The following is a 23,348-nucleotide window of genomic DNA, read 5'->3' as shown; positions in this document are numbered from 1 at the left end:
TCGATATAGAGCCAATTTTTGATATCATTTTAAAAAAATCAAACATTAAGCCTACCTTCTCCATTTGAAAGAATATCCTAACATTTCCAATGGAAATGATTTTAAACGTTGACAAAATTTCGGTTTTTGCATACTTATATACGTTTTTGACAGAGTTAATTGAATGTCAGTTTAGATTAACTGAACCCCATGCTCGTCGAAAATGATAAATTAAAAATACTTTTTGATAAATACATATTAATTAATTTGTAGACAGTGGTCTATGTTAATTCTATATCAATGTATTGTATGGTCTATATTGGTTGTAGATGAAGGAAGTAAGTGATTGTAAATGACTGTACATAGTTATAGTGGTCTACAATGATTTTCGGTAATGGTTAGTAATGATAGAAAGTGGTAAATGGGTCTATATTGGTTGTAAATAGTGTTAAATTGGTCTATAGTGGTTGTAAATAAAGGTAGTTAGTGATTGTAGATGATTGTAAAGTGATTTTTATTGATTGTAGTCAGTCATTGTACATGATTATAAAGTGTTACATATCAATAAGGTAATGTAAATGATTGTAGATAAAGGTTAGTGATTGTAGATAAAGGTAAGTGACTGTAGAAGGTGGTAAAAGAATGTTGACAAGGGCAAAAATATTATAGGTAAAGGCAAGTAATTATAAAGGCATGTGATTGTAGATAAAGATAATTAATTGCTATTTGTAAATTAATGTTATTAATTGTAGATAAAAGTATTTGATTGTAGATGGAGGTGAAGTGGTGTATATGATATCGGCAAGTGGCCTCGTTTTCCGTCCCATTCGATTGACAAAAGTCTTTATCCATATAGGCTCATAACCTTAATTTAGGTTACTTATTGGCGTCGAAGACTTTTTGTGCGCAGCAAAATTTTTCGCAACATTCTCGAAGCCCTCTCCAAGGAAGCAGGTACCGTCTAAGGGAATCAATGGTTAGCTATGCTGTCAGTAAGCGGTGGCAGGTTTCTTCGGGAAATGGTACAAATGTATAGAGAAATATACATTATTTATACAAAATTACTATAACAAGAAATGCCAACAAATAAATAATATCAATAACAATAAAGGTATTACTACTGTCGAAGACAATGCTAAATAAACGTAAAGTCGTTGTCTTTGTCTTGTTTGTTTACGTTTTGAACACTGAATTTCCCAATCTTTCACCATTTCCATACAGTCTTCGTACATGAACATGATCATTCGCCATCTTTCTTGTAGACCGTCTATAGAGTTTCGGAAATGTTTCTCTGATGTAACTCTCTCACATATCTTATCATATTCATCTGGGTAGATTCCAAACTGTATCTCCTTTACTTTGTCATCTCTCGATATCTTTCTCTGAAATTATAACAGCATTGGTGGGTAAAGTATACCAACGGTTCCGTTGAATTCATATCATATATGGTTTTCTTTATTGAATGCCGGTCTCCTATATATAACTAGTTATCACTCCGATTCAACAAGATGATGCGATCATCCAAACGTTCTCGAAGTCAAAGATGGAATTAAACTTTCTTCGTTTTTTTTTAAATTATTCTCTGAAGATATTTACCATTTAATTAAAAGTACCGGATATTAGAGCATGTTGTATTTCTACTTTAATCTTACTTGAGACAGTGCTGTAGGCTCTAAATGGTAACTTCCTGACATTAACTTTCAGTAGGAAATAAAACTAAATTCTCTCTGTTTATAATCGGAGCAGCGGCTCAACTACCGTGTACTACCGATAAACCAAGTCCATGGGTCTCATCCACCCACCACCCCTAAAAGATTAATACACAGCCTTTTCTGTGGTCCTACCGAGGGCAATATTATGTACTTCAGGCAGAAAATCTTTCATTATCAGGCAGTAAAACAGGGGGTTATTAGAATGCAGGAAACCATATTTATGTTAACAAACATTCTCAGTGAGATACCCCAACCACTTACATCCACTGGTACCCACTCATCTATAGTTAAGCCACTGGATCAGAGCAGAGTATTATAGACTGCAACATAACTAATCCGACACTTACTGACTTTGTTCAGCTAGGTATTAACTAATCAGTTTTGGACTAACCGAATTTTAAGCTGGAATAATTCAATATTCACTGTAGGAAATGTAATGTATGGACCTAATGCAATTGGAGAGTATGGAAAAATGAAATGAAATGAATGGAGTTTTACGTCCTACTTTTCTGCACCATATGGGCTAATGAAGACGGGCAACGCCATGCAGGGTGCGATGAGGGGAATTTTGCCAGGACAGCGGCATTAGCCTGCTCTTTTTCGATTTCCAACTGTCGAGGGATCTTTAACGTGCACAGCCTGTAGCACACGGGGCCTCGGTTTATTGTCCCATCCGAACGACTAGACGCTTTTTCCATGTCAGCCCCCCTTACCTGCATCACTGACAGGGGGAAACCGGGTTGAAAAATCCGAAGGTATTATCTTGACCTATGCCGGGATTGAACCCTGGACCTTCAGGTAAGCGAGCAAGCGTCTAACTCACTGAGCCACCGCGGCTCCCGGAGAGTATGGAACATGTTACAAAGGAATAAATCATCCAGAAAGAAAACGACTGGCATTTATTTTAAAATCTGAAAACCATGAGGTTTAATGTATTTTCAAGTTTTATTGTAGTTTTTACTGTCATTGCCGTTTCTTATTATGAATTTTTATTTGTGACCGCAATTAACCAGGAAAATTAATCAAAATAGATTGTCGGTTAAGTGCAAATTTACTTGTATTTAGCCACCCTATGACTTGCAAAATAGACAAAAGATCCACGAGGGTAGAGATGCGGAAATTAAAACTCAACTGCTAATATAAGAGCAATTAAAAAGATTTTAATAATTGCTACGGGAGTTTATTCAAAATTTCAAGACATTAATTTTCATCGGGCGTTATCATGTAATACAAATGATTCCCCTCGGAGTAATAGGAAGCGCATATCTTTGCCTTCAAAATGCCGCATGTAAGTCATTTATGAGTCTCAATCAATATCAGATAAGTGATTTAGGCCAGCGTAATGCATCATGCAAAGTCAAATTAATTAACTCTTTCTATCCTAAAAATAAACATTCTGATTGATAACCTGTCATGTCTTGCTTAAAACAAATCAGATAATTTGTGTGTGACAAGGGTTAAAGAGGCCATGTCTACTTCATGATAGAATGTATACAGTGAATTGGAAATCCATTTATTTTTATTCAATATTTTGCTATCAATATTCTGATTCTTTACTTTTGTTTAAGCGACATTTCGAGACTACGGCTATTTTACGGGGTAGAGGGTATCGCGGATGGGACGGGTCATGCTTAAGATCCTTATTGTTAACGGTGTATAAACATAAAACTATATAGTACAACTTAGCATATTCACATTGGGCTAAATTTTAATAGATCGGAATGTTAGATATTTATGTCTACACGATTTATGTGAACACGATAAAGGCAACTTACACGAATGCTCCTCTTTCTGACGACACCATGTTCTGGTATCGGTGTCAGATACTTGTTGTCTGTCTCAGCCATAAATTATCAACAGGTACTCAGTATCAAACTTATCCTCAGTAACTATGCTTCTTTATCATAATGGGTACAGAATATGATAGCTGAGGCGTGGTCTCTACAATCACTAAGACCAACACTGTCGAATGTTTGATCGAATGATGTTCACCAATACGGTTCCACTTTCTCAGCACTATCATGCAGCTTTTCAGAATTCCCTGACAAAGTTCCTTAAGTTTCGAAAAATGAATTCATATCAACACAAATACTCGATGAAAAGTCCAAATGTTCACATTCTTCAAGTAAAATTTGATACCGAGACGTGGTTTGAACAGAGTGTCGAATGTTTGATAGATGTTTACATCAATGTAGCCAATACCATTCCACTTCCTCAGAACTTTCATGCAACTCTTCAGAATTTCTTTCCAAAGTTTCCTAAAGTTTGAAAAAGGGAATTCCTATCAACACAAATTACTTGTTGAATATTTCAAATGTTCACATTCTTCACATATAAGTTATTGGTCGGTTCGGGACTAGCTTTCTCAGCAGGGATTCCAACAAACTTTCTAACTTTCGTCAAACCATAAATAAGACCAGATAAACTACACGCGTGCTAAACGATATATGATATACCTGTTTATTGTATCAATGCAATACTTTGCCCTTCTGCCTACTGTCTAAAGTAGTATTCCCCAATTCTATTTCCTGTTATGCGAATTATATATTTTGAACAAATCTTTTAAGTTTTGCTATTGCTCGAGATGCTTAGGCTAAGAAGTCAAATTATAGCTTCTTATGTCCTTGTTAAGTTGGTCAGTCGGCAAAACTATCAAACCGTTAGTTTATTAACTCTACTTAATGGTCTTCACGCTGATTTGGCACGGTTTGTTGAATGTTATAATCGGCATAGGTTAACAGAAAAATTATTTCATACAAGTATCGGTTACATAGATCAGATATAGGTAGAAAAGATCATGTGTCATGATAATGATCATATGATCCTTATTACACATCGATAGCGACTAGGATATCAATGGTAGATATGGCAAAACTTCTTGTTTTCTTTACAACAATACTTTTATACATGTGTATAGCGGACAAAAAGCCTGACAAGAGGGGAAAAGGTGGGGGAGAATTATACTACTACTCAGTTATTAAAATGACATATTTATCTGAAGTTTTTATTTTATCATAATGATAGAGCGTAACTCTATCTATCCGCACTACTTTTCAGAAGTAAAGTTCGACGCCCAGTTTCCCGACAATTAAATGAAAAAAGACTTTTGTGGAAATTCAGACGGCCGTCACTCTCAAAATGCGTTTCTATTGAATTACAAAAGATGACTTTAATTGATGACGGCATAACTAGCCACATCCTGGCAATTTTTTTGCAAAACCAAAGATACACATAGTATCTATGGTCGTTCACAAAACTCGTCCAAAATTATAACCAAGACAAGATGTTCGGGACTAAATAAAACATGAAATCATCTGTTACTGTTTTTATTCTATAAAATCATCTGTATTTATAGGAGACTTTTTTATTTTGACTTCGTTTACTCTGAAAGTAAAAAATGAAAAGACAAAATAAAGAAATTGTTTATGTCCGTTAGTGGGAAGGTTCTACAACAAAGATAGCCTCGTAGCAGCAAAAAACAACGGATTGTATATAAACTAAGCGCTTGAAGTAAACGCTTTGTTACAACGAACCCTTTTAGGAGCTGATCTATCGGAGGTCTTTCATGTATCTGTCTTCGATTGATGATGGCTTTTGTATTCCAAACAACTAAGGGTTCAAATTAAACCCCATTTTACTGGAACTAGACCAAGTTCAATCAGTGATCTGATAAAATATTACCCGTCTAGTTATGCCCTTTTCCTCTTTACTGTAAGCAGCTAGTCTCTCTTTTCGTCTTTCCTTCTCAAGCTTTTGGCGTCTTTCTCGGTAAGCTATGGATTCTTCCTCCGTCATTCGTTTAGCATGTCGACCTTTCCTTCGCTTAATATAAATAGGTACGTCTGGTGGTTCCTGTTGACAGAAATTGTAAAGAGCTGCTAAGTACTGAGTTGACATATCAAGTCATGGATTAGAATCAGGTGATCTGGAATTATTTTTTCAACAGCAGGCGTCGAACGGGAAGTCAGAATGACGCTAAAAGAAGCTATAAGAGTTCCCGAAAACCAAAAACCGCCTGGAAAACATCTTTTGAATGGGGTGTAGGCCTACTGTTTACCTGAGGTTTGGGTATATTTTCTGTACTGGAATTCTCTGTATCTTCTGTGATGTTCAGAACATAATCTACTATATTATTATCATTGATTTCTTCATTGTTTTCCTTTATTTTGATATCTATATACTCTACATCTTTACTGTCGTCTTCTGAAATATTGAATGGTTGATTGAGTGAATGAATTTATAAATGAATGTATGGTTGAATGATTGAGACTACGAGTATATGAATTCTGATTCTATGATATAAACAAAGTGAGTACCAGCGTCGAGGTGTGAATATATCAATGGTGTAGGGGAGGTAACTACAGTTTACTATCGGACCACAGCAAACTTGCAAAGGCTATGTAATGTCTATTTTATAGATCTCGGAATATATTTCATGTTTTACTATACAATAAATAATGTACATTAAAAACGTTAAACACAAACCTATAAGTTGTAATATATCTGGTCCAATGGCACCATCTGAAGGTCTCGCCAGTGATTTTAAAGAGCTAAATATCATTGGAGTTGGTATAACAAAACTGTCATAATTCGACTTCCTTTAAAATTTAGATAAAAAAAAAACATCTTTTAATATCAGATACCTTAATCTGCCTCTACCCGTTCCTCGAACTTGCTATACGATTGGGAAAACCACATCTTTGCCATATTACTTAGCAAAATCTTGGCTAGATCTTACCATTAAGCTTACACATATCTATTTATCATTTAGTATAATACTATCAAAACTGTATAATTTATTGTAGCTGCAAACAACATTGCCAAAGGACCGCCAGGTGCGACAAAAAAACTACGTCAACATCGTAATTATGACATGTAGATTAAAAAAGTGACTTACACAGATCTCAAAGAGGGACATGGCGATGTAAAGGAAGAAACTTCAAAACCTTTCAACAGTGCTGGTGTACTTGGTATATTCAAATAGCTAGACACATTTGGTGTACGGAGCAGCTGAGGGGGTACTTTAAAAATTGAACTGTGAAATTGTGGTGTTCTAAACATTTGTAGTTTTGTACTTTGTGGTGGTGGGGTAGTAATTTTGCTCCAGTTAAACATGGCAGAATGACCACTTGCATGATGGCTGACAATGTCGCCCTTAAAATAAGCAAAGATGACATGGACAAAAATAGAAAAGAAAAAACCAGACCAGAGTGGCATCAGCTTTTCTAGAATGGGTAGGCCTATTACTGAAGCACATCCACTGACTGCTGCTGCTGTGGTCGACTGTAAGAGAACTAGGTCTAGAGAGGGGTAATTGTGTAAAATTCGCCAACCTGGAAAGCGACATCAATATCGTCAGTTGAAAGGACGGGAAATGAATTATTAGGTATTACATTACTACAGAAAAAATCCACTTTTGTCTCCATTTTTTTGTGTTTTTCTTATGATTAAATTTTAAAAACAAAATAAACATCGTCTGCTTTCAGAATGTAAACATCCGGTGCAAATCATTAGCCAATGAAATCTCGTGAACTGTTCTAAAATTAGAAATAGTCTTGATTTTCAAGATTCAATCAATTGCCTACTTCCGCTTTCATATTGTAAACAAGGAATAAAGAACCAAAAAGACGTATTTCTACTCATTCCACTCTTATATTAGTAAAGATGTGTGAAGATTGCGTTAAGGAGGAATACCCGGACAGAGTAAGTATACGTTTAGGAAAATCTGTTAGAAACGTTCAATCACAACCACCTAGGCCCAGTTGTTTGTACTGCCAGTGATTGCAATTCCCTGTTTTCAGTTTCACTTGCTACAGTACAGCCACTGGCACTGGTATCATATATAGAAACATGAGACTCCGCATATTGACCGGAAAGGTTTCTAATGCCTGAGCTATCAGGTTCATTACCGTTAATCTTGGCCATAATTGGATCTTGTGTTTTGTATCTTCAATCAGGCATAGTCTACTACTGGTAGGGTACTGTGTTTATTGCTTTATTTGGAATATTTACTGAACCAAGATTTTTATTCAAATTGGAATATTAGATTTAAAATAGTATATAGAATTTTAGAGTTACCATATGTTATAGTGATACATTGGCGGTGGAAGCCTCCCATGACCGGTGGTACTGACTCAATAGGTGGACAGCTGTCTTGAGTTTAATTCAAAATGTGGCATAGAGGTTCTTCCAAACTTGAATTGATTTGAAGCATTCTTTTACTTTTTTTTGGCAAAAACGCATAAAAATCACATTTTTGAAATTTTGTGGGCAAAGCATTTTTCTTGATATACAATTTACTTTTATAATAACCACACTTGCATCCAGTAATGTTTTGAATACATATTATGTGTTGTAAAACTAAATTTATAACATTTTGATCTTCCAGGGGTCAACCTGTCTAGATAATGGATGTTATATGATGAATTATGCTGGATGTAGTCAATGTGGAGATAGATCAAAGCCGAAAACTGTTTGTAGAACCTGTGTTGAAAACGAGGAAGAAGAAGAAGTGATTACGTTTAAACGTAAGAAAAATTTACATTGCAGATAGAGCTGAGCTGAATTTCAGATATTCATGCAGTTTTAGGAAGGGAAATCTGATGAAATTTAATGAAAACATGCCTTCAGAAGACGAATAACAGTTGAGTGTCAATAATCTTATTAATTAAAGAAAATTACGGTACTCCTGTAATCTGTTATATGTATATATATTGCTTACAGGGAGAAGTGTGGCATTTTGGGGGGTTGATTTTAGTCTTGAATTTATGTTAATAATCTTCAAAAGTACTATTTATATTCTATACCTTTAACCATATAAATAGTTCATATCAATATATTTCAGATGTTTGTTCACAATGTAACCATAGTGTAGCAGACCATGAACATATTTTTCAAGTGTCAGGAGAATATCAGGTAAATGTTCCATTATCAAGTTTCTATTTTGTAGCCAATAAAGCGTTAAAGAGGCAGTATCAAAAACGTAAATTATGTATAAATTATGCCTGAAAATATTTCCAGTACATGTAAATGTTATTTACTTCTATGTATTTACCAGATCAAACTAAATTTGGTTTAAATATGTTGTATAATTTCAGCTGTATGAAATGTCTTGTATAATTTCAGATGTATGAAATGTCTTGTATAATTTCAGATGTATGAAATATGTTGTTAAATTTCAGCCGAATGAAATATCTCTTATAATCTCAGCTGTATGAAATGTCTTGTATATAATCTCAGCTGTATGGAATGTCTTGTATATAATTTCAGCTGTATGAAATGTCTTGTATAATTTCAGCTGTCTGTAATATTTTGTATAATTTTAGCTGTATGTAATATTTTGTATAATTTCAGCTGTATGTAATATTTTGTATACTTTCAGCTGCATGAAATATCCTGTATAATTTCAGCTGTGTGAAATATCCTGTATCATTTTAGCTGTATGCAATGTCTTGTATAATTTCACCTGCATGAAATATCCTGTATAATTTTAGCTGTATGCAATGTCTTGTATAATTTCAGCTGTATGTAATGTTTGGATAATTTCAGCTGTATGTAATATTTTGTATAATTTCAGCTGTATGTAATATTTTGTAAAATTTCAGCTGGATGTAATATCTTGTATAATTTTAGCTGAATGTAAAATTTTGTATAATTTCAGCTGTATGTAATATCTTGTATAATTTCAGCTGTATGAAATGTCTTGTATACTGTGTGGTAATGCTGATTCTCAGAGAAGTATTATGCCATGTGATCCTAGAGGACCTCAAATGAACAATGATTTTGCAGACTGACAATGATGACAGAAATTGTTGTACCAGCACAGTTTATATCAAGAGAAGATCAAGATCTATTGCCACTCAGAAACACTCTTTAGTACAGACTTTGTGCCTTGTGGAATATATTTTAAAACAGTGTGCAGACTGTGTTCACCAAATTTTACCCTCATGCCTCATGTCAATATTATCACTAATTGAAATAAAATTTAATTGAATCAATGGGTCTTTGTTGACATGTTATTTTAACTTGAAACCAGGGCCTGACTGATATTAATTGTTAAAGAAATCCACAGTGTGAGCATTGATATAGATCAGTCCAGATTGTGAGCACTGAACGGCATTGTTGTTGTTTCAGGCATTTTTTTAAGGGGTGGGGGTATCTTGCATTTCTTTGTTTTGAGATTTGTTAACGGAACTACAACACAATCATAATAGCAGAACATATATTAACTGTAAAATAATAAACATTATTCACATACATTATTCATCATACATTATTCACATACAATATTCACATACATTATTAATCATACATTATTCACATACATTATTCATCATACATTATTAATCATACATTATTCACATACATTATTCATCATACATTATTCACATACATTATTCATCATACATTATTAATCATACATTATTCACATACATTATTCAACATACATTATTCACATACATTATTCATCATACATTATTCACATACATTATTAATCATACATTATTCACATACATTATTCACATACATTATTCATCATACATTATTAATCATACATTATTCACATACATTATTCAACATACATTATTCACATACATTATTCATCATACATTATTCATCATTCACAATATCATATTGATAACCGCCATTAAGAGTGCAACGTTAAAAAAATGTCGGGACAAAGGCACTTGGCAATTTATTTTTACCCGACTTATGTCCATAACAGGGGAAAAACGAGTAGCAAATTCAATGGTACTATCTCAACTTCTGCCAGATTTTAGAGCTAGCAAGCAAGTGGCGAAATCGTCTCACAGTTGGAGGCTAACTTCACCAGAATTTTATCTTTTTTCGACACAAACATGGTATTTCGGGGTGGACATGCTGATTCCAAAATTACCATCAGTACTTAGCTCCTCGTTGCCATATTTGGTTATGTTGAATTTCTGTAGTATACACGTAAAAAACATGAACAGTTCCATCTTGGCCAAGGATTCTCCGGGGCAGATCCGGGGACCTGCGGAGAAAGGGATAAATGACGCTGGTTTTGTGATTTTACCGTTTGAATCCAGGAATCTCTCGGGTTTAAATCTAAGTGGATCTTCCCAATATTTTGGGTCGATGTGACAAGCATACATATTGGCATAAATGATCGACTCCTTGGGAATCAGATATTCTCCAATTTTGATGTCCTTTACGGCCATGTGTGGTATTGAAATAGCTACAGTGTTGCCAAGACGCTGAACTTCCAATATGGTAGCTTCTATGTAAGGCATTCGACTGTGGTCTGACCAAGATACCATCCGGTCAGTACCAATGACATCATCAATCTCTTGCTGGCATTTCTTCATCACTCCCGGATTCAAAAGCAAGTATAGGAACGCCCAGTCCAAAGTAGAAGCTGTTGTGTCCGATCCAGCTACGAAAAGGTCGAGGGTTGCCTTGAACTTGACTTTGTCGCTGATACTGCTGTCCTTATTCGCGAGACAGGCGTCGATGAAGTCTCGAATTTCATCGGGGTGCATGCTCTCCCTGTGATCTTCAAATCCTGACGAAATAAAAGCTCTAAGCTTCTTTCCGGCGTCCATGAATTTCATAACTCCCGGTAAAAACCTCATAATCGGAAACACATGAATGGGTGCGAAGAATCCTTCTCCTTTGAAGGAAAACCCGATAACCTTTAAAATATTGATAAGATGAGGATTGTCGTAATCAAATCTTTTGCCCATAGTTAATCCACAGATAATGTTAGTGGTCGCCTTGATCAACCAGTCTATCAATACGAGTGGTTTTCCTTCATCTCCCGACAAGATGTTAATCAAGACTTCAGCTTCTTCTTGAATTTTTTCTTCTAGACTAGATTTTCCAACACCAAGATCTCGGAGTGCCTGCAAAGAGGTTCTGCGAATCGATTTCCACGTTTGGCCGTTTGACCAGATGATTCCCGTTCCACCAATATCTGTTGACAATTTCACACCCCATAGTTTGTCCCTGGGTCGATCGGATACAAAATCCTTGTTTTTGACAAATAGTTCGTTGACGGAATCATATGAGTTTAAGACAATTGTCAACTGCGAGCCATTATAGATTCTCACTACGTCTCCATATTGACGAGCCAATTCCGAAAAGTACTTATGTTTCTTTTTCAGATTTTTACCTCTCAGATCTAAAGCATTTCCAAAAACTGGTAGAAATGGCGGCCCAGGTGGAATTCCAGAGATTTCTTTCTTGGAAAAGCAGTAAGCAGCTCCAAGAAACACAGTTAGTCCAATAAGAATTGTGTTTATGTCCGGAATATAGGGCAGAATCAAATCCACTAGACCCATTTTACAAAAATCTTCCAATTCAATCCACAAAATTAGTGACACGTATAAATGAATTTCACCAAAAGCACTGGTTGAAAAGCAAATTCCTTCCTTGAAATTATGTTACATTCGTGAATGATTCGCAATTTATGGTTTTGCACATATATATCCAATCTCAAAGGGAATGACTGCGCACTTCTTCTTTTAGCCGTGTAAATAGATATGAAAATCTCGTCGACAGAGATATTTCTGATACACCAACGGACGCGTTCTACAACCAAGTAATGAAAGTAAATAACTGTCGGAGGAAAGCCGAGATTGATAAAGCCCAATGACCTAATACACAATTAAAAAAAATCATTTATTGTCGGACGAATATGAATAACAGTGGATTTCAAATCAATTCCAAAATGCTTAGTAAACAGAACTAATATCCATTAAATAATAATATAAAAAAAAGGTTTTAGTCGGCCTACTGTGTGTAGTTTGTTTGCACATTCATTCAAATCAATAAAATCACAACACACTTGACGGTGTATCAGTTTTTCTAATTTGAGTTTTATATTTATAATCATTTAGGTTTATAAGCAGAACTTCAATACAAAGCACGTTTCAAATGTTGGGTTTGAAATTAATTAAAACAGAGACAGGCGTCTAGATATTTTTCAACTGATAGAGCTCGATTTCAGCTATCAATACCACAAGTAAGTTTAGTAACAGTATATCGCACGTCCAAATTCAAATATGAGCTAATAACTGATAGAGCCATCCGTATCACAAGTAAGTTTAATAACGGTATATCGCACGTCCAAATTCAAATATGAGCGAATAACTGATAGAGCCATCCGTATCACAAGTAAGTTTAATAACGATATATCACACGTCCAAATTCAAATATGAGCGAATAACTGATAGAGCCATCCGTATCACAAGTAAGTTTAATAACGGTATATCACACGTCTAAATTCTAACATGAGCTTATGTACGTTTATTTACAGACGTACATGGTGTTTGTTATCAACGGGTGCTGTTATTATATCAAAAACGCAAACCGCCATCCAGTAGTACTGCATATACGATACAATTTAAAAAAAAGTTAATCATATCTTTCACATATCAATTTCGATTACGTTATGTAATCACAATGTATATAATGCAACCATTAGTTGATTGAAGCTATTTGTGTAGATTAGAAATAATTACTTTGAAGGTCAAACTGTAAATAGGTTGCATGTGGTGTCTTTAATTTCCGACAACACCGACAGCTCATTTTGAGACTTGATTTTCGCGAATTGAAAAATACGTGTAACATATGCTATAAAAAGTTGGAATGTTCTATCAGGTATGATGAAACGAAACAATAGTTAAACTTTTGCTATTTTAAAAGCATATACTGACTTTTAAAAAATGACAAGATTCATTGCTTCGTTTCATCATACCTAATAAGAACAATCCAACTTTTTATTTTAGCGTCTTGAACACGTATTCTACAATTCCTGAATATCAAGTCTCAGCATGGACTGTCGGAGTAGTCGGCGGCTGTCAGATGATTTAAGACACCGGGTTGCGTGATAAAGCACAATTGTCAAGGTTCAAATTACCTGGTCGCGTGATATGTAATATACAAAGCTGTAAAATTTGCATTGTAACATAAAGTTCGAAGTCGAAAGGGTATGACAAGAATGATGTAGCAAATTGAAAGTGGACTGCGTCTAAATATGCCCACTTGGGTTAATATCACGGGGGTTAATGTTTTCAAAATAGATATTCATTTTATCTAGTTTGCATAATCCTAGCATTTTATTCCCATGGAGAGGGAGGCAATTTTTTAATAATCACTAAAATACCAGATTAACCGCAGACTACATCCGAGGATGTACAAAATGCCCTCGTTTGAGGCATCTGGAACTGCCCATGTGCTTCACAGCAGCCAGGACACAGGCAATGACATATACAGCCTGTGACGAAAGCTTTCTTAAGCGAAATTGCATGTTGCATGTTTCTGATGACGATACGCTTGTGATTATAGATAGATATATATTATAGTCTGCCCCAATGGTAGAAAAAATAACTCTGATAAAAAGTAACTTTAATAAACTAAGATGTTCATTAACATTAACAATACAAGAAATTTGTGCTTAAATGGCAACACAGTTTAAAGAGAGCTGTATCCTAAATATATTACTAATTTGAATTATAAATGCATTATAAAACGACATTTTCTTTTCATTATCGATTCTCACTTTTGCATTGTCGCAAATAAGTTTTGAAACGGATGTGACGTTCACCTAAACAATAGTTGTGGAACTCTTTCTCATATGTGTAATATGATAACCATCTGGAATACTAATCAAGGCACATACTGCTCGAAAATAATTCAACGTGGAAAGTCAAAAATTTTCTACCTTCATGAAGATAACTCTTCTTCACTGGGCTATAAAAATTAATATGATAAACGAAAAAAGAAAAATTTTCAAAGTACACACAAATACATTGACAAAGGCTATGACATAATAGCCTAAGTTACAAAGGATGTACGCCTAAGTTACAATCTGAACCCATGCACCAGTAGACTCAGAAGCCACACTACGTTATGGTTCAATTTCACCACTCATCGATCGCATAACATCATCACACCTTTCGCAGACTAGAGCAACTGCGATCAATTGGACGGTCACATTTGTCAAACGTTCAGATCGGCGACCAGAGGTAATACCAGTTGCTATCTGTTGCTGCAATTCCAGTAGCTTTCAGATTCAGGTCAAACGGGGTTCACCTTAACTGAATAATACATCCTTTATATGTTAAAGTGTCGATCGGCGGGTTTAAAATGTTAAGAATTTTGGCACAAATATTTCCAACTCTATCACAGATGAATGTTCATATCAAAACAAAGTTTATATATAAAATATGTCCATAGTATGTAATGGTTACAGCCAAAAAGTGCAGTATATACACAATTCTCTATCCTTTGGGTTCTTACTCCCCATAACTTCGGCAATTTTCTTCATTCAATGTACTTCCTTGAAAAAGGTTTTTATAATAGTTAAACTTTGAATCTATCCAAAATCACACATTGCCTTTATTGCAGATTTAGCAGGAGGGCAAATGCTTCTTGCAGCTTACAAACAGGCGCTATTGAGTTTTTTGGTAAAGCAATACAAAAATACCCTTCTACCGTGATTGGGAATTATTTTTCAAGTCAGTTCTGCCTGCAGCCAATATCTTGTTACAAACTGTTGAAGCTGTCCAATGTGCCTTTATTCTTTAGCTTTATTCTAGCTCTAAGAATTGTTTATAAATGTGTACACTCTATAATTTGTTTGTTACTTATTTGAGGTGATGAGGTAATTTCCGGTAATTTGGCAGCACTGAGTACCACTACTTTCTCAACCGAACCTCGTTTAGTAGCTAATCCAGTTTTCAGTAATTTGTCTTTAATACCATTTTCAACTAAAGCTTGAAGATTCGATAACTCTCCCTACAAAAACAAAGGAATATTTTGTAAAATGTAATCGTTTGGTTAAAGATGGGTTTGCTTATTTTTTAGTGTCAATATAAGCAAACTATTTTATTAATTGTCGCTTCTAATGAATTATCATGTATTCTTAATCATATCATTATTTTCTTATATAATTTAAATTTTAACCAATCATAAATGTCCATGTATGTACAGTCTGGATAAACAAAAAAAGACTTTTTGACCTTTTTTGATCGGTCACTCATTGGAATTCTGGTGGTAATTCTCTTCTAATTTAGTTAATTATGAATTAATTATGGACATGTGAGACAAACTGGTATTTTTTCCAAATTATTACAACACATCTACTTTCTATTCGTATAAGTATTAGCATTTTGATTTCCATATATGAAAATGAGGGAACCCATCTTTAAATGAAATGTTTTTTATTCTTTCTCGAGTAGATATCGTAACTTAACCAAACGAGAATCATAATAGACAAAGGGTTTTGCTCACCATTATCCTCTCTGACAAAAGTGCATCTATATACCATGTATGTATTAAATGGTACATGATCCTATGCCATTTCATTCAAATCGATTAGTATTTTATATTGCTCAGACACAATTACAATTAAGAAAAAAGCTGGTGTGATTGAGATTGAGGTATGAGAGAGCTCTATTACATTAGGACACACAACATCACCACTAGATCTCAATCCAGCTTCTTACGGGGAGGAGAATGGACAGAATTTAAGTCAGGATTAAGCTTACCTCCATTCGTTTAAAATGTCGCTGATTCACAACTTTAGATGCTTTCTTTAATAATACATCGGTAATATATTTTATAACTAATGCTAAATAGGCCAAACCAAATAAAATCCACACATAGGCTAATATCGTGTAGACATCCTTTTCTGGACCTTTAGTTGAACTGTTGGTATGTGTCGCTAAAAATAAAACACACCATAGTGTTAACCAATTCTAATAGTGACTAAGCTCAATGGCAAACAATGATTCTGTAATGACTTTGTCAAGCCTACAACCCCGTTTCTAAAACAAAATCCCTTATTGTGCACGTACTCATGAAAACATGGCGTTAAATTGAAATCCTCTTCAAATCATTCGGGCTACACCAGTTTTGATGCAAATGGTTGCCCTGACAACTAAGTTTCAGGTGGACCGACATAATCGCTTGCCAGTTAATGACTGCCAGGAACTGATACAGGACCAGGAAGATATTTGATCTTATATGCTGCGTGCATTCTCCGAAAGTATGTCAAATTTCAGAGTAGCGTCAGGTGCTGTTGTTATAAATAACAGCACTGATTCTTACCTATTATGTAATCACCAAATCCTATCGTACTTAAAGTAATAAAACAGAAATATAATGTCTCTAAGAAATTCCACTCCTCGACTATGGTAAATATAAAACCTGGAGCAACAAACATTAACATAACTCCAAATAACACAATTAATAACATATTAATAGATTTGTTGATGGAAGGCCGAGATTTCGAGCATAGTTTCAGTTTATTTATTTTGGCGAACACTGCTGCAAGTTTTTCACCCAATGCATTCAGTAATATTAAGGTGATTGGAATTCCTATTAACGCGTAACCGACTGTGGCTGCTTTCCCTGATAACGTGTACGGTGCCATATTACCATACCCTGAAAAGAGATATTTTAATATTGAGCCTTTATGTTTACTGGAATAAAGAAACGACACTTTATGTAAAGCCAAAGGCACGAATGCTGATACACTCATTTAGCTCACACAAGAAATATGAAAATTTTTGTTGCTAATGGGAAACAACCCTAAATCGACTATTTACACAAGATTCAATGGAAGAGTATCGATAAGTAAACGTACCAACCGACCGACCAACAGCACACAATAGCAGTGGCGGAGCCTCACCCTCCTCGCAGCTCTGAAAGCGTATTTTTCGGTCAAAACTGTCATAACTCCCTTACCTATGGTAGTAACAACAGAAACCGCAAATGCAAAGGCACCGCTGAAATCCCATCTATCTACACGGGTTTCGTTCTGTAGAGCAAAATGCACTAACACACTGTCTTCTGTAGCTTTAGTTAACAATCTCTGTAGTTCGTCTACAGTCACACAAGAATGGTTTGCTGAAAAGGAAACAACAGTTTATTTCAAATTTCACCAGTAAAAGCTAAATCCTTTGTGCTACATTTTCTGCAGATAATAACCATATGTTTCGCGAGTGGCCGTTCTGTTTTAGAAACGTTTGAAGATGAATTATAATCTGGGATATAAGAATTATCATGCTATGTCATTATACCTAACGCTGTTTATATGTAGATTTCTGTTTATTTGTAAATTTCTGTTTATTTGTAGATTTTTTTGCCTCATGTAAAATACTGACCCAATTTCATTTTTCAACCTTTTAGCTTTAAAGGCGCATTCAACCTATTTTGTAGATCGAAAATTTTTTTGTTCAAATTTATGATAACTATATAGACCACAAGCTGGTGAAACGTGTCCCTTAATATATCTGAAAATTTTAACTAAAAAATCCAGCCGTTAATTTTTATACGCCAAAACCATTTAAAAACATTACGTAAGGTTTTTAAATTCGTTATGCTTTTTAAGAAAGCTTTTCTATGGATTTAAACCAAATAAAAGCATAATTGTAGAGAAATACGTCTCCTACGTATTCTAAAGGTTTCAAAAGCCAAACACCAAAACTAGATCAAACTGCTTAATTAACAATAAGTACTCTCCGTTTTTGATCAACCCTTAAAAAAGCGGAATGCCCCTTTAAGCTTTGAATTCACGCTGTGATTAGAAATATCACGGGTGTCGATATTTTGACTCGCAACACTTATTTTTTTGTCTCCACTGTTATTTATTATGTTATTACTTATTTATAATGACACGTTATCATATTATAAACCAATGATAGTAAATCAAGATAGTTTCCCACGATTCAATCTGACTGTTTAAATACTAAACAGACGTTTTAAAATTCTGACATGTTGTGAGTGAAATACTCAAGATAGTGTTGAGTGATCGTTTGATCTTTTGTTGTGGTAAGTTTTAAAAATAATGTGCATATCAATCATACACGAGTACATACTTCCCGTATGTAAATTTAAATAATCAATAACTAGGGTAATGAAGCATGTACGACTGCTTAATAAGGTTAATGGAGAACATGCAGTGAGCAATATTGATCATTATTATTTTTTTTTGTTAAGACTCCATTTTAACAAGACTGTTAACTTTGCACTACGTTTGGGCGAGCCAAAAAACGCTCAAATTATTGTAGCCTGAACCCAAAAAGAAATCACGACCCTTGTGCCATCACTGTATAAGAAAAACATTGTCTTTTTTTTGTTACCCCTGCCCCATCCCTGTTTAATCTGCGACCAGCGATGTACCACCAACAAACTCATCGTTCCATGCATTATAGGTTATTATATTATATTATATTATAATATTATATCATAATTATTTTTTGAAAAAGTCGATGTTATTACCTCCACATATGATGGGGTCCAGTTCCGGAAGGCTTGCGTTACACAGATTGAAAGTCGGTACAGATTTTATAATTAGAAATAATATTCAACTTATCGATTACTATGATTAAATTAAAAATGTGTGTCCACCTGTTGCCATTAGAATACAGGTTTAGGGTAAAATATACAATACCATTTGGAAAATAACAAATAGCATTATACAACAATTTTAGTGTTCTTTGTTGGGTTCTGCAACCTGGTATTTCGGAATATTTTATAACAACTTAATGTTTTAATCATCAAAGTATCTTAAACATGTACTCTTATTCAATTCAATAACAATAATAATTCATTGTATTAATCTAAAATATACTTTACATTATTGGGATAAGCGTATCAGAAAGGTCATTACATTCACCATTTTTTGGGTCAGATATGAGTTTCATTGAAGAATACTTGTGCAGTGATACACAAGTTCTCTTGAAAGGGTAAGGGGCGATTCGTTTCTTAATTTTCCGAAAATATAACGGTGAAAAGTTTCTTTTAAAAAGGTCGAAATACTTGACAGAGTGGAAAAATCTTAAATTTATTCAAACATTTACAAACAAGACAGTTAAAAATAAATTTATAAAATCTCCATAAATTGAAAAAATAAAGGGTTTAATAAGAGCAACCTTTTAAATCCGGTTAGAGGTAGGGTTTGACTTCACACATACAAACAAACCAACACATCCTTGGTTCCGTAATGTACAGTTAATGTGGGTCATTTTTGAAAGGTAATTAACTTCAACAGATAACAGATACTTGATAAAGCTGTAATTTTCTATCAGTAAATCAGTTATTGCTCTATGATTCATGAATAGAATTGTATCACTATACATTAATTGAATCAAGGAGTGTTAATTATATTGAATATCAAATGACATATGGCCTCTCTGTGCTATGGTATCGAAGCCCGTAGCCAGAAGGCAAGATATATACCCGGAGTGGCAATGGTGTATGGTGTTTAGTTGCAGTAATGGAGTTGGGTAGTTTTTCACAGGGGCAATCCATTTAATGCCCCCTCTCCCCAACTCTTGCTATGGGCCTGATGGGAGGATTTAGGTAGGGGGTTGAGGCACTAGTCATCTAGAATTTAGTCATAGTAGTTTAGTCACAGGGTAAGTTGATTACAATAAACGATCGAGTACCATAACAATAAAGAGTGAAGTTCATCCGAATAACCCCACCGAATGCATCAAGTTTTGCTTCTACACACATTTTTACGGATATAATTTGCTGCATTGATTTCGAAATTGCAGGTAACTGATCCACTACAGAAGGTGTGAAATGAAAGTATTTGCTTTAAGTATGAGAGTGTCTGGACAACAGTTTCAAAATCTATTGTGCGATTTTGTCCGAAAATCGCAATAAGTTATTTAGACTAGATCATTTAGACCGGTTTGTGACAACTTACCTAAAAATCTAATTAAGTAGGCATCCAACGAGTGTTGACGGTCTGTTTCTGCCGAGCCTTCCAACATCCTAAACATTACCGAACCCAGACTAAGATATATCACTAACAAAATTATTAATAGAAACAGCTTTTTACCATCCATTCCATCCATTGTTAATGATTTTTAAGTACCAAATCCTTTTGGAATTAAGTACTGAATATTCCAGGTTTGTGGTTTAAAAGACTCTAAGTACCGCGTCCTTCTTGACTTGAAACAAAACTATCACTCACACATACTTTTGGTTTTCGTCACAATCTAGTCTTTTATTAACTCAAATGAGTAATATGACTGATGAGAGTTGGGTATCCAAAATGAGTTACTTGCTCAAAATAAATAATGTCAATTTGTTCCTTCATGTAGTCATTCTTGAAAATCGCCCAAAATCTTCGTTGGCACGGTTTTGCTTATCCTATTAATCCAATGGAACTACATTGTCATAAATGCTCTGATTTTTATATATATCCAACACTGCCGCACGAGTTACACAATCTAAATTCCAATCATTAGATAATTCACTTTGAAAATCACACACAGGCTATAATGTTCATGTCAATATCCAAGATTATGTTTATGTTTATCCGAAACCGTTTACATTCACACAGTAGCCTTCGGTTATGTTCTTGGTGGGTGAACCAGTTAAGTTGAACTCTAAAATCCGTCTGATTGTTATTTTTAGAGCCAATATACCATGTGAACAATATTTTACACCCAATATAACTACGAGTTTCACAATACACTATTCGTATCCAGGATATAGCACTTTGTCCGTTCATTCATTCATAAATATTACAATTATTATACTCTACGCCTATAAATACACTGTGACATTTTTTCCGAATTACTATTGAGCCGATAACAATTGGTTTAATGTCATAATGCTCAAACTCAATAACCGCGAATTGCCTAAGCGTAAAAGCCTATATATTATATATCAGTAACTCAGCACGCCGTCTATCCCGAAGCATATTGAATGCAGACACTCGGGAGTTGCAGTAAGTGTTCATGCATCAAAGAGCACAATTTATCCTGAACTTCTTTAACCTGAAATATATGAAATTCTATTTAATCAGTGATAAGGAACGGTTCTGTATACATAGTTGACTAAGTAGTTTGATAAGAATCGATGTAAAGAGAACCATGTGAGTAACTTCTGAGGCTGCAGTGTCTTGGAGGCAGTCAATGCTCAAGATCAAACTTTAGAAATTCAATTATATGTTTATATCTGATTTATCCCATTTTAACTTTAATTATACTTCGCCTTTGCCGTGTAGTTTGCAAAGATGACAGCTATTGTCGGAAGGCCCTATCACTGCCCTTTGGGTAAACCTCTGGACAGTAGCGGAGGTAGGTTTACGTACGTTTACGTACTAACACACTGTCTTCTGTAGCTTTAGTTAACAATCTCTGTAGTTCGTCTACAGTCTAAAACCAGTCTAAAACTGGTTAAAATAGTGTTCAATACATCAATTGACGAGCGATATAGAAATATTAGCAATAGAACTTAAAAAACACGTTGTCGTTACTCAGAGTTTCACGCAAAGCGATCCCAAGACAACCGCATAGAGTGAACTCTAAGTAACAAGACGTTTTTTAGGTCCTGTTGTAATATTTCTAGTTTATCCAATTGGGTAAAAGAGGTGTTCTTATGACTTGGAAAAATACCAGCTTGTCCTACATGTCCATAATTAATTCATAATTAGATGAGAATTACCAGCAGAATTACAATGAGTGACCGATCAAGAAAGGTCCAAAAAGTCTTTTTTTGTTTATCCAGACTGTACATACATGGTCATTTTAGATTGGTTATGATTAGTTTGCTTAATTTGACCCTATAAAAATAAGGAAACCCATCTTTAACTTTAAATATTGCCTGCATACATCACACACGTCCTATACCATTTCTGAAAGCTCAATTCAATATCACGTATTTAAAAATGAAACAATCCCTGAAATGTACCTTCCAATTAAAAATCCAAACCTGATCACTGACGATCGTGTAATATCCGAAATGCGTTTCATTTACCTCACGAGAGGTTGCCCGAATTTCTAACCTAGTTATGAGATTTTTGCCCGAAAAACTTTGTTTTCGGGATTGCGAGGGGGTGGGAACTGTCCCCTCTGCCCCCTCAGCCCCCGCTACTGGGCATTGATTCCTTCCGGATTATCCATACACATTTATAGCAGTGACTGGAATAATGAGAAAATATGATTCTATTATTGAAGGTTGTATGGTACATGCTTTATAGCATCCATATGCCTCGATATACATTTAGATTTATGTGATAATATATTTATATCTATAAGTCGTATATACGCATATTCGTCGCAAATTTATAGCACAAATTAATGAGGTATCCATATATAGACTACTCCAGCAGAGAGACGTAAAAATTGAAAAATTTCAATGCACTTGAAAAATAATTATCACAAAGACCCATTTAATTGATACATAAAGTTTATCGGCAACTCACAGCGTCTTGAAACTAATTACTGTACATGATTAGTAAACGTAATGCTTAACTGCCAATTATTTCTAACAAATTTGAGACCAACATGTTAAAAAGGCCGCGTGACGCATAGAAGAATGATGCACTCATGAGTTATAACAAAGACATTGGTTGCCAATAAAGTTTCAGTGTACATGATATATCACATTGTTATGTCACATAATGATTAACTTACGACGCGAGAATCAATTTTTCACACATTTCTAGACACACAAAGCATAAAAAAAAACTTGAAAAATAGATATTCATATTATTTTCTTTAGACTTCGAAATAGATTCAACTCATGCTTGCCTTATTGCGTTTGTCGAGTTTGACGATTTGGATAGGTAAATGTTTCTACCAATTACCTAATGCAAATTCCTCAAATAGCATAATTATGCAAATATTCCTTAGGTTATAGACA

The 23,348-nt window shown here is 34.6% G+C and overlaps 4 protein-coding genes across 4 annotated transcripts; 1 reads left to right on the top strand and 3 right to left on the bottom strand.

Annotated features, from left to right (window-relative positions):
* Positions 1-4,999: 4,999 nt before the first annotated feature.
* Positions 5,000-7,181, bottom strand: LOTGIDRAFT_233264 (hypothetical protein). The gene is made up of 6 exons (XM_009059021.1): positions 7,025-7,181; positions 6,589-6,845; positions 6,177-6,289; positions 5,749-5,894; positions 5,373-5,543; positions 5,000-5,075 (listed from the first exon to the last, which is right to left on the bottom strand). Exons 1-6 carry the CDS (start codon positions 7,115-7,117, stop codon positions 5,031-5,033), a joined length of 825 nt encoding a protein of 274 aa, XP_009057269.1. The 5' UTR covers positions 7,118-7,181; the 3' UTR covers positions 5,000-5,030.
* Positions 7,182-7,288: 107 nt separating this feature from the next.
* LOTGIDRAFT_191045 (hypothetical protein) lies at positions 7,289-9,688 on the top strand. Its single transcript, XM_009059020.1, has 4 exons — positions 7,289-7,394; positions 8,080-8,218; positions 8,536-8,606; positions 9,380-9,688. Exons 1-4 carry the CDS (start codon positions 7,356-7,358, stop codon positions 9,482-9,484), a joined length of 354 nt encoding a protein of 117 aa, XP_009057268.1. The 5' UTR covers positions 7,289-7,355; the 3' UTR covers positions 9,485-9,688.
* An 840-nt stretch (positions 9,689-10,528) lies between these two features.
* Positions 10,529-12,013, bottom strand: LOTGIDRAFT_162958 (hypothetical protein; the record flags this gene model as incomplete). The annotated part of the gene is made up of 1 exon (XM_009059019.1): positions 10,529-12,013. One exon carries the CDS (start codon positions 12,011-12,013, stop codon positions 10,529-10,531), a length of 1,485 nt encoding a protein of 494 aa, XP_009057267.1.
* A 4,191-nt stretch (positions 12,014-16,204) lies between these two features.
* On the bottom strand, positions 16,205-20,539 carry LOTGIDRAFT_121567 (hypothetical protein; the record flags this gene model as incomplete). Its single annotated transcript, XM_009059018.1, has 4 exons — positions 16,205-16,374; positions 16,773-17,123; positions 17,427-17,588; positions 20,398-20,539. 4 exons carry the CDS (start codon positions 20,537-20,539, stop codon positions 16,205-16,207), a joined length of 825 nt encoding a protein of 274 aa, XP_009057266.1.
* Between the last annotated feature and the right edge of the window lie 2,809 nt (positions 20,540-23,348).

The sequence above is a fragment of the Lottia gigantea genome, assembly GCF_000327385.1.
Source record: "Lottia gigantea unplaced genomic scaffold LOTGIsca_37, whole genome shotgun sequence".
Classification (NCBI taxonomy): Eukaryota; Metazoa; Mollusca; class Gastropoda; family Lottiidae; genus Lottia; species Lottia gigantea.
The sequence above is the reverse complement of the archived record's forward strand: the minus strand, read 5'-3'. Positions and strand labels throughout refer to the sequence as shown.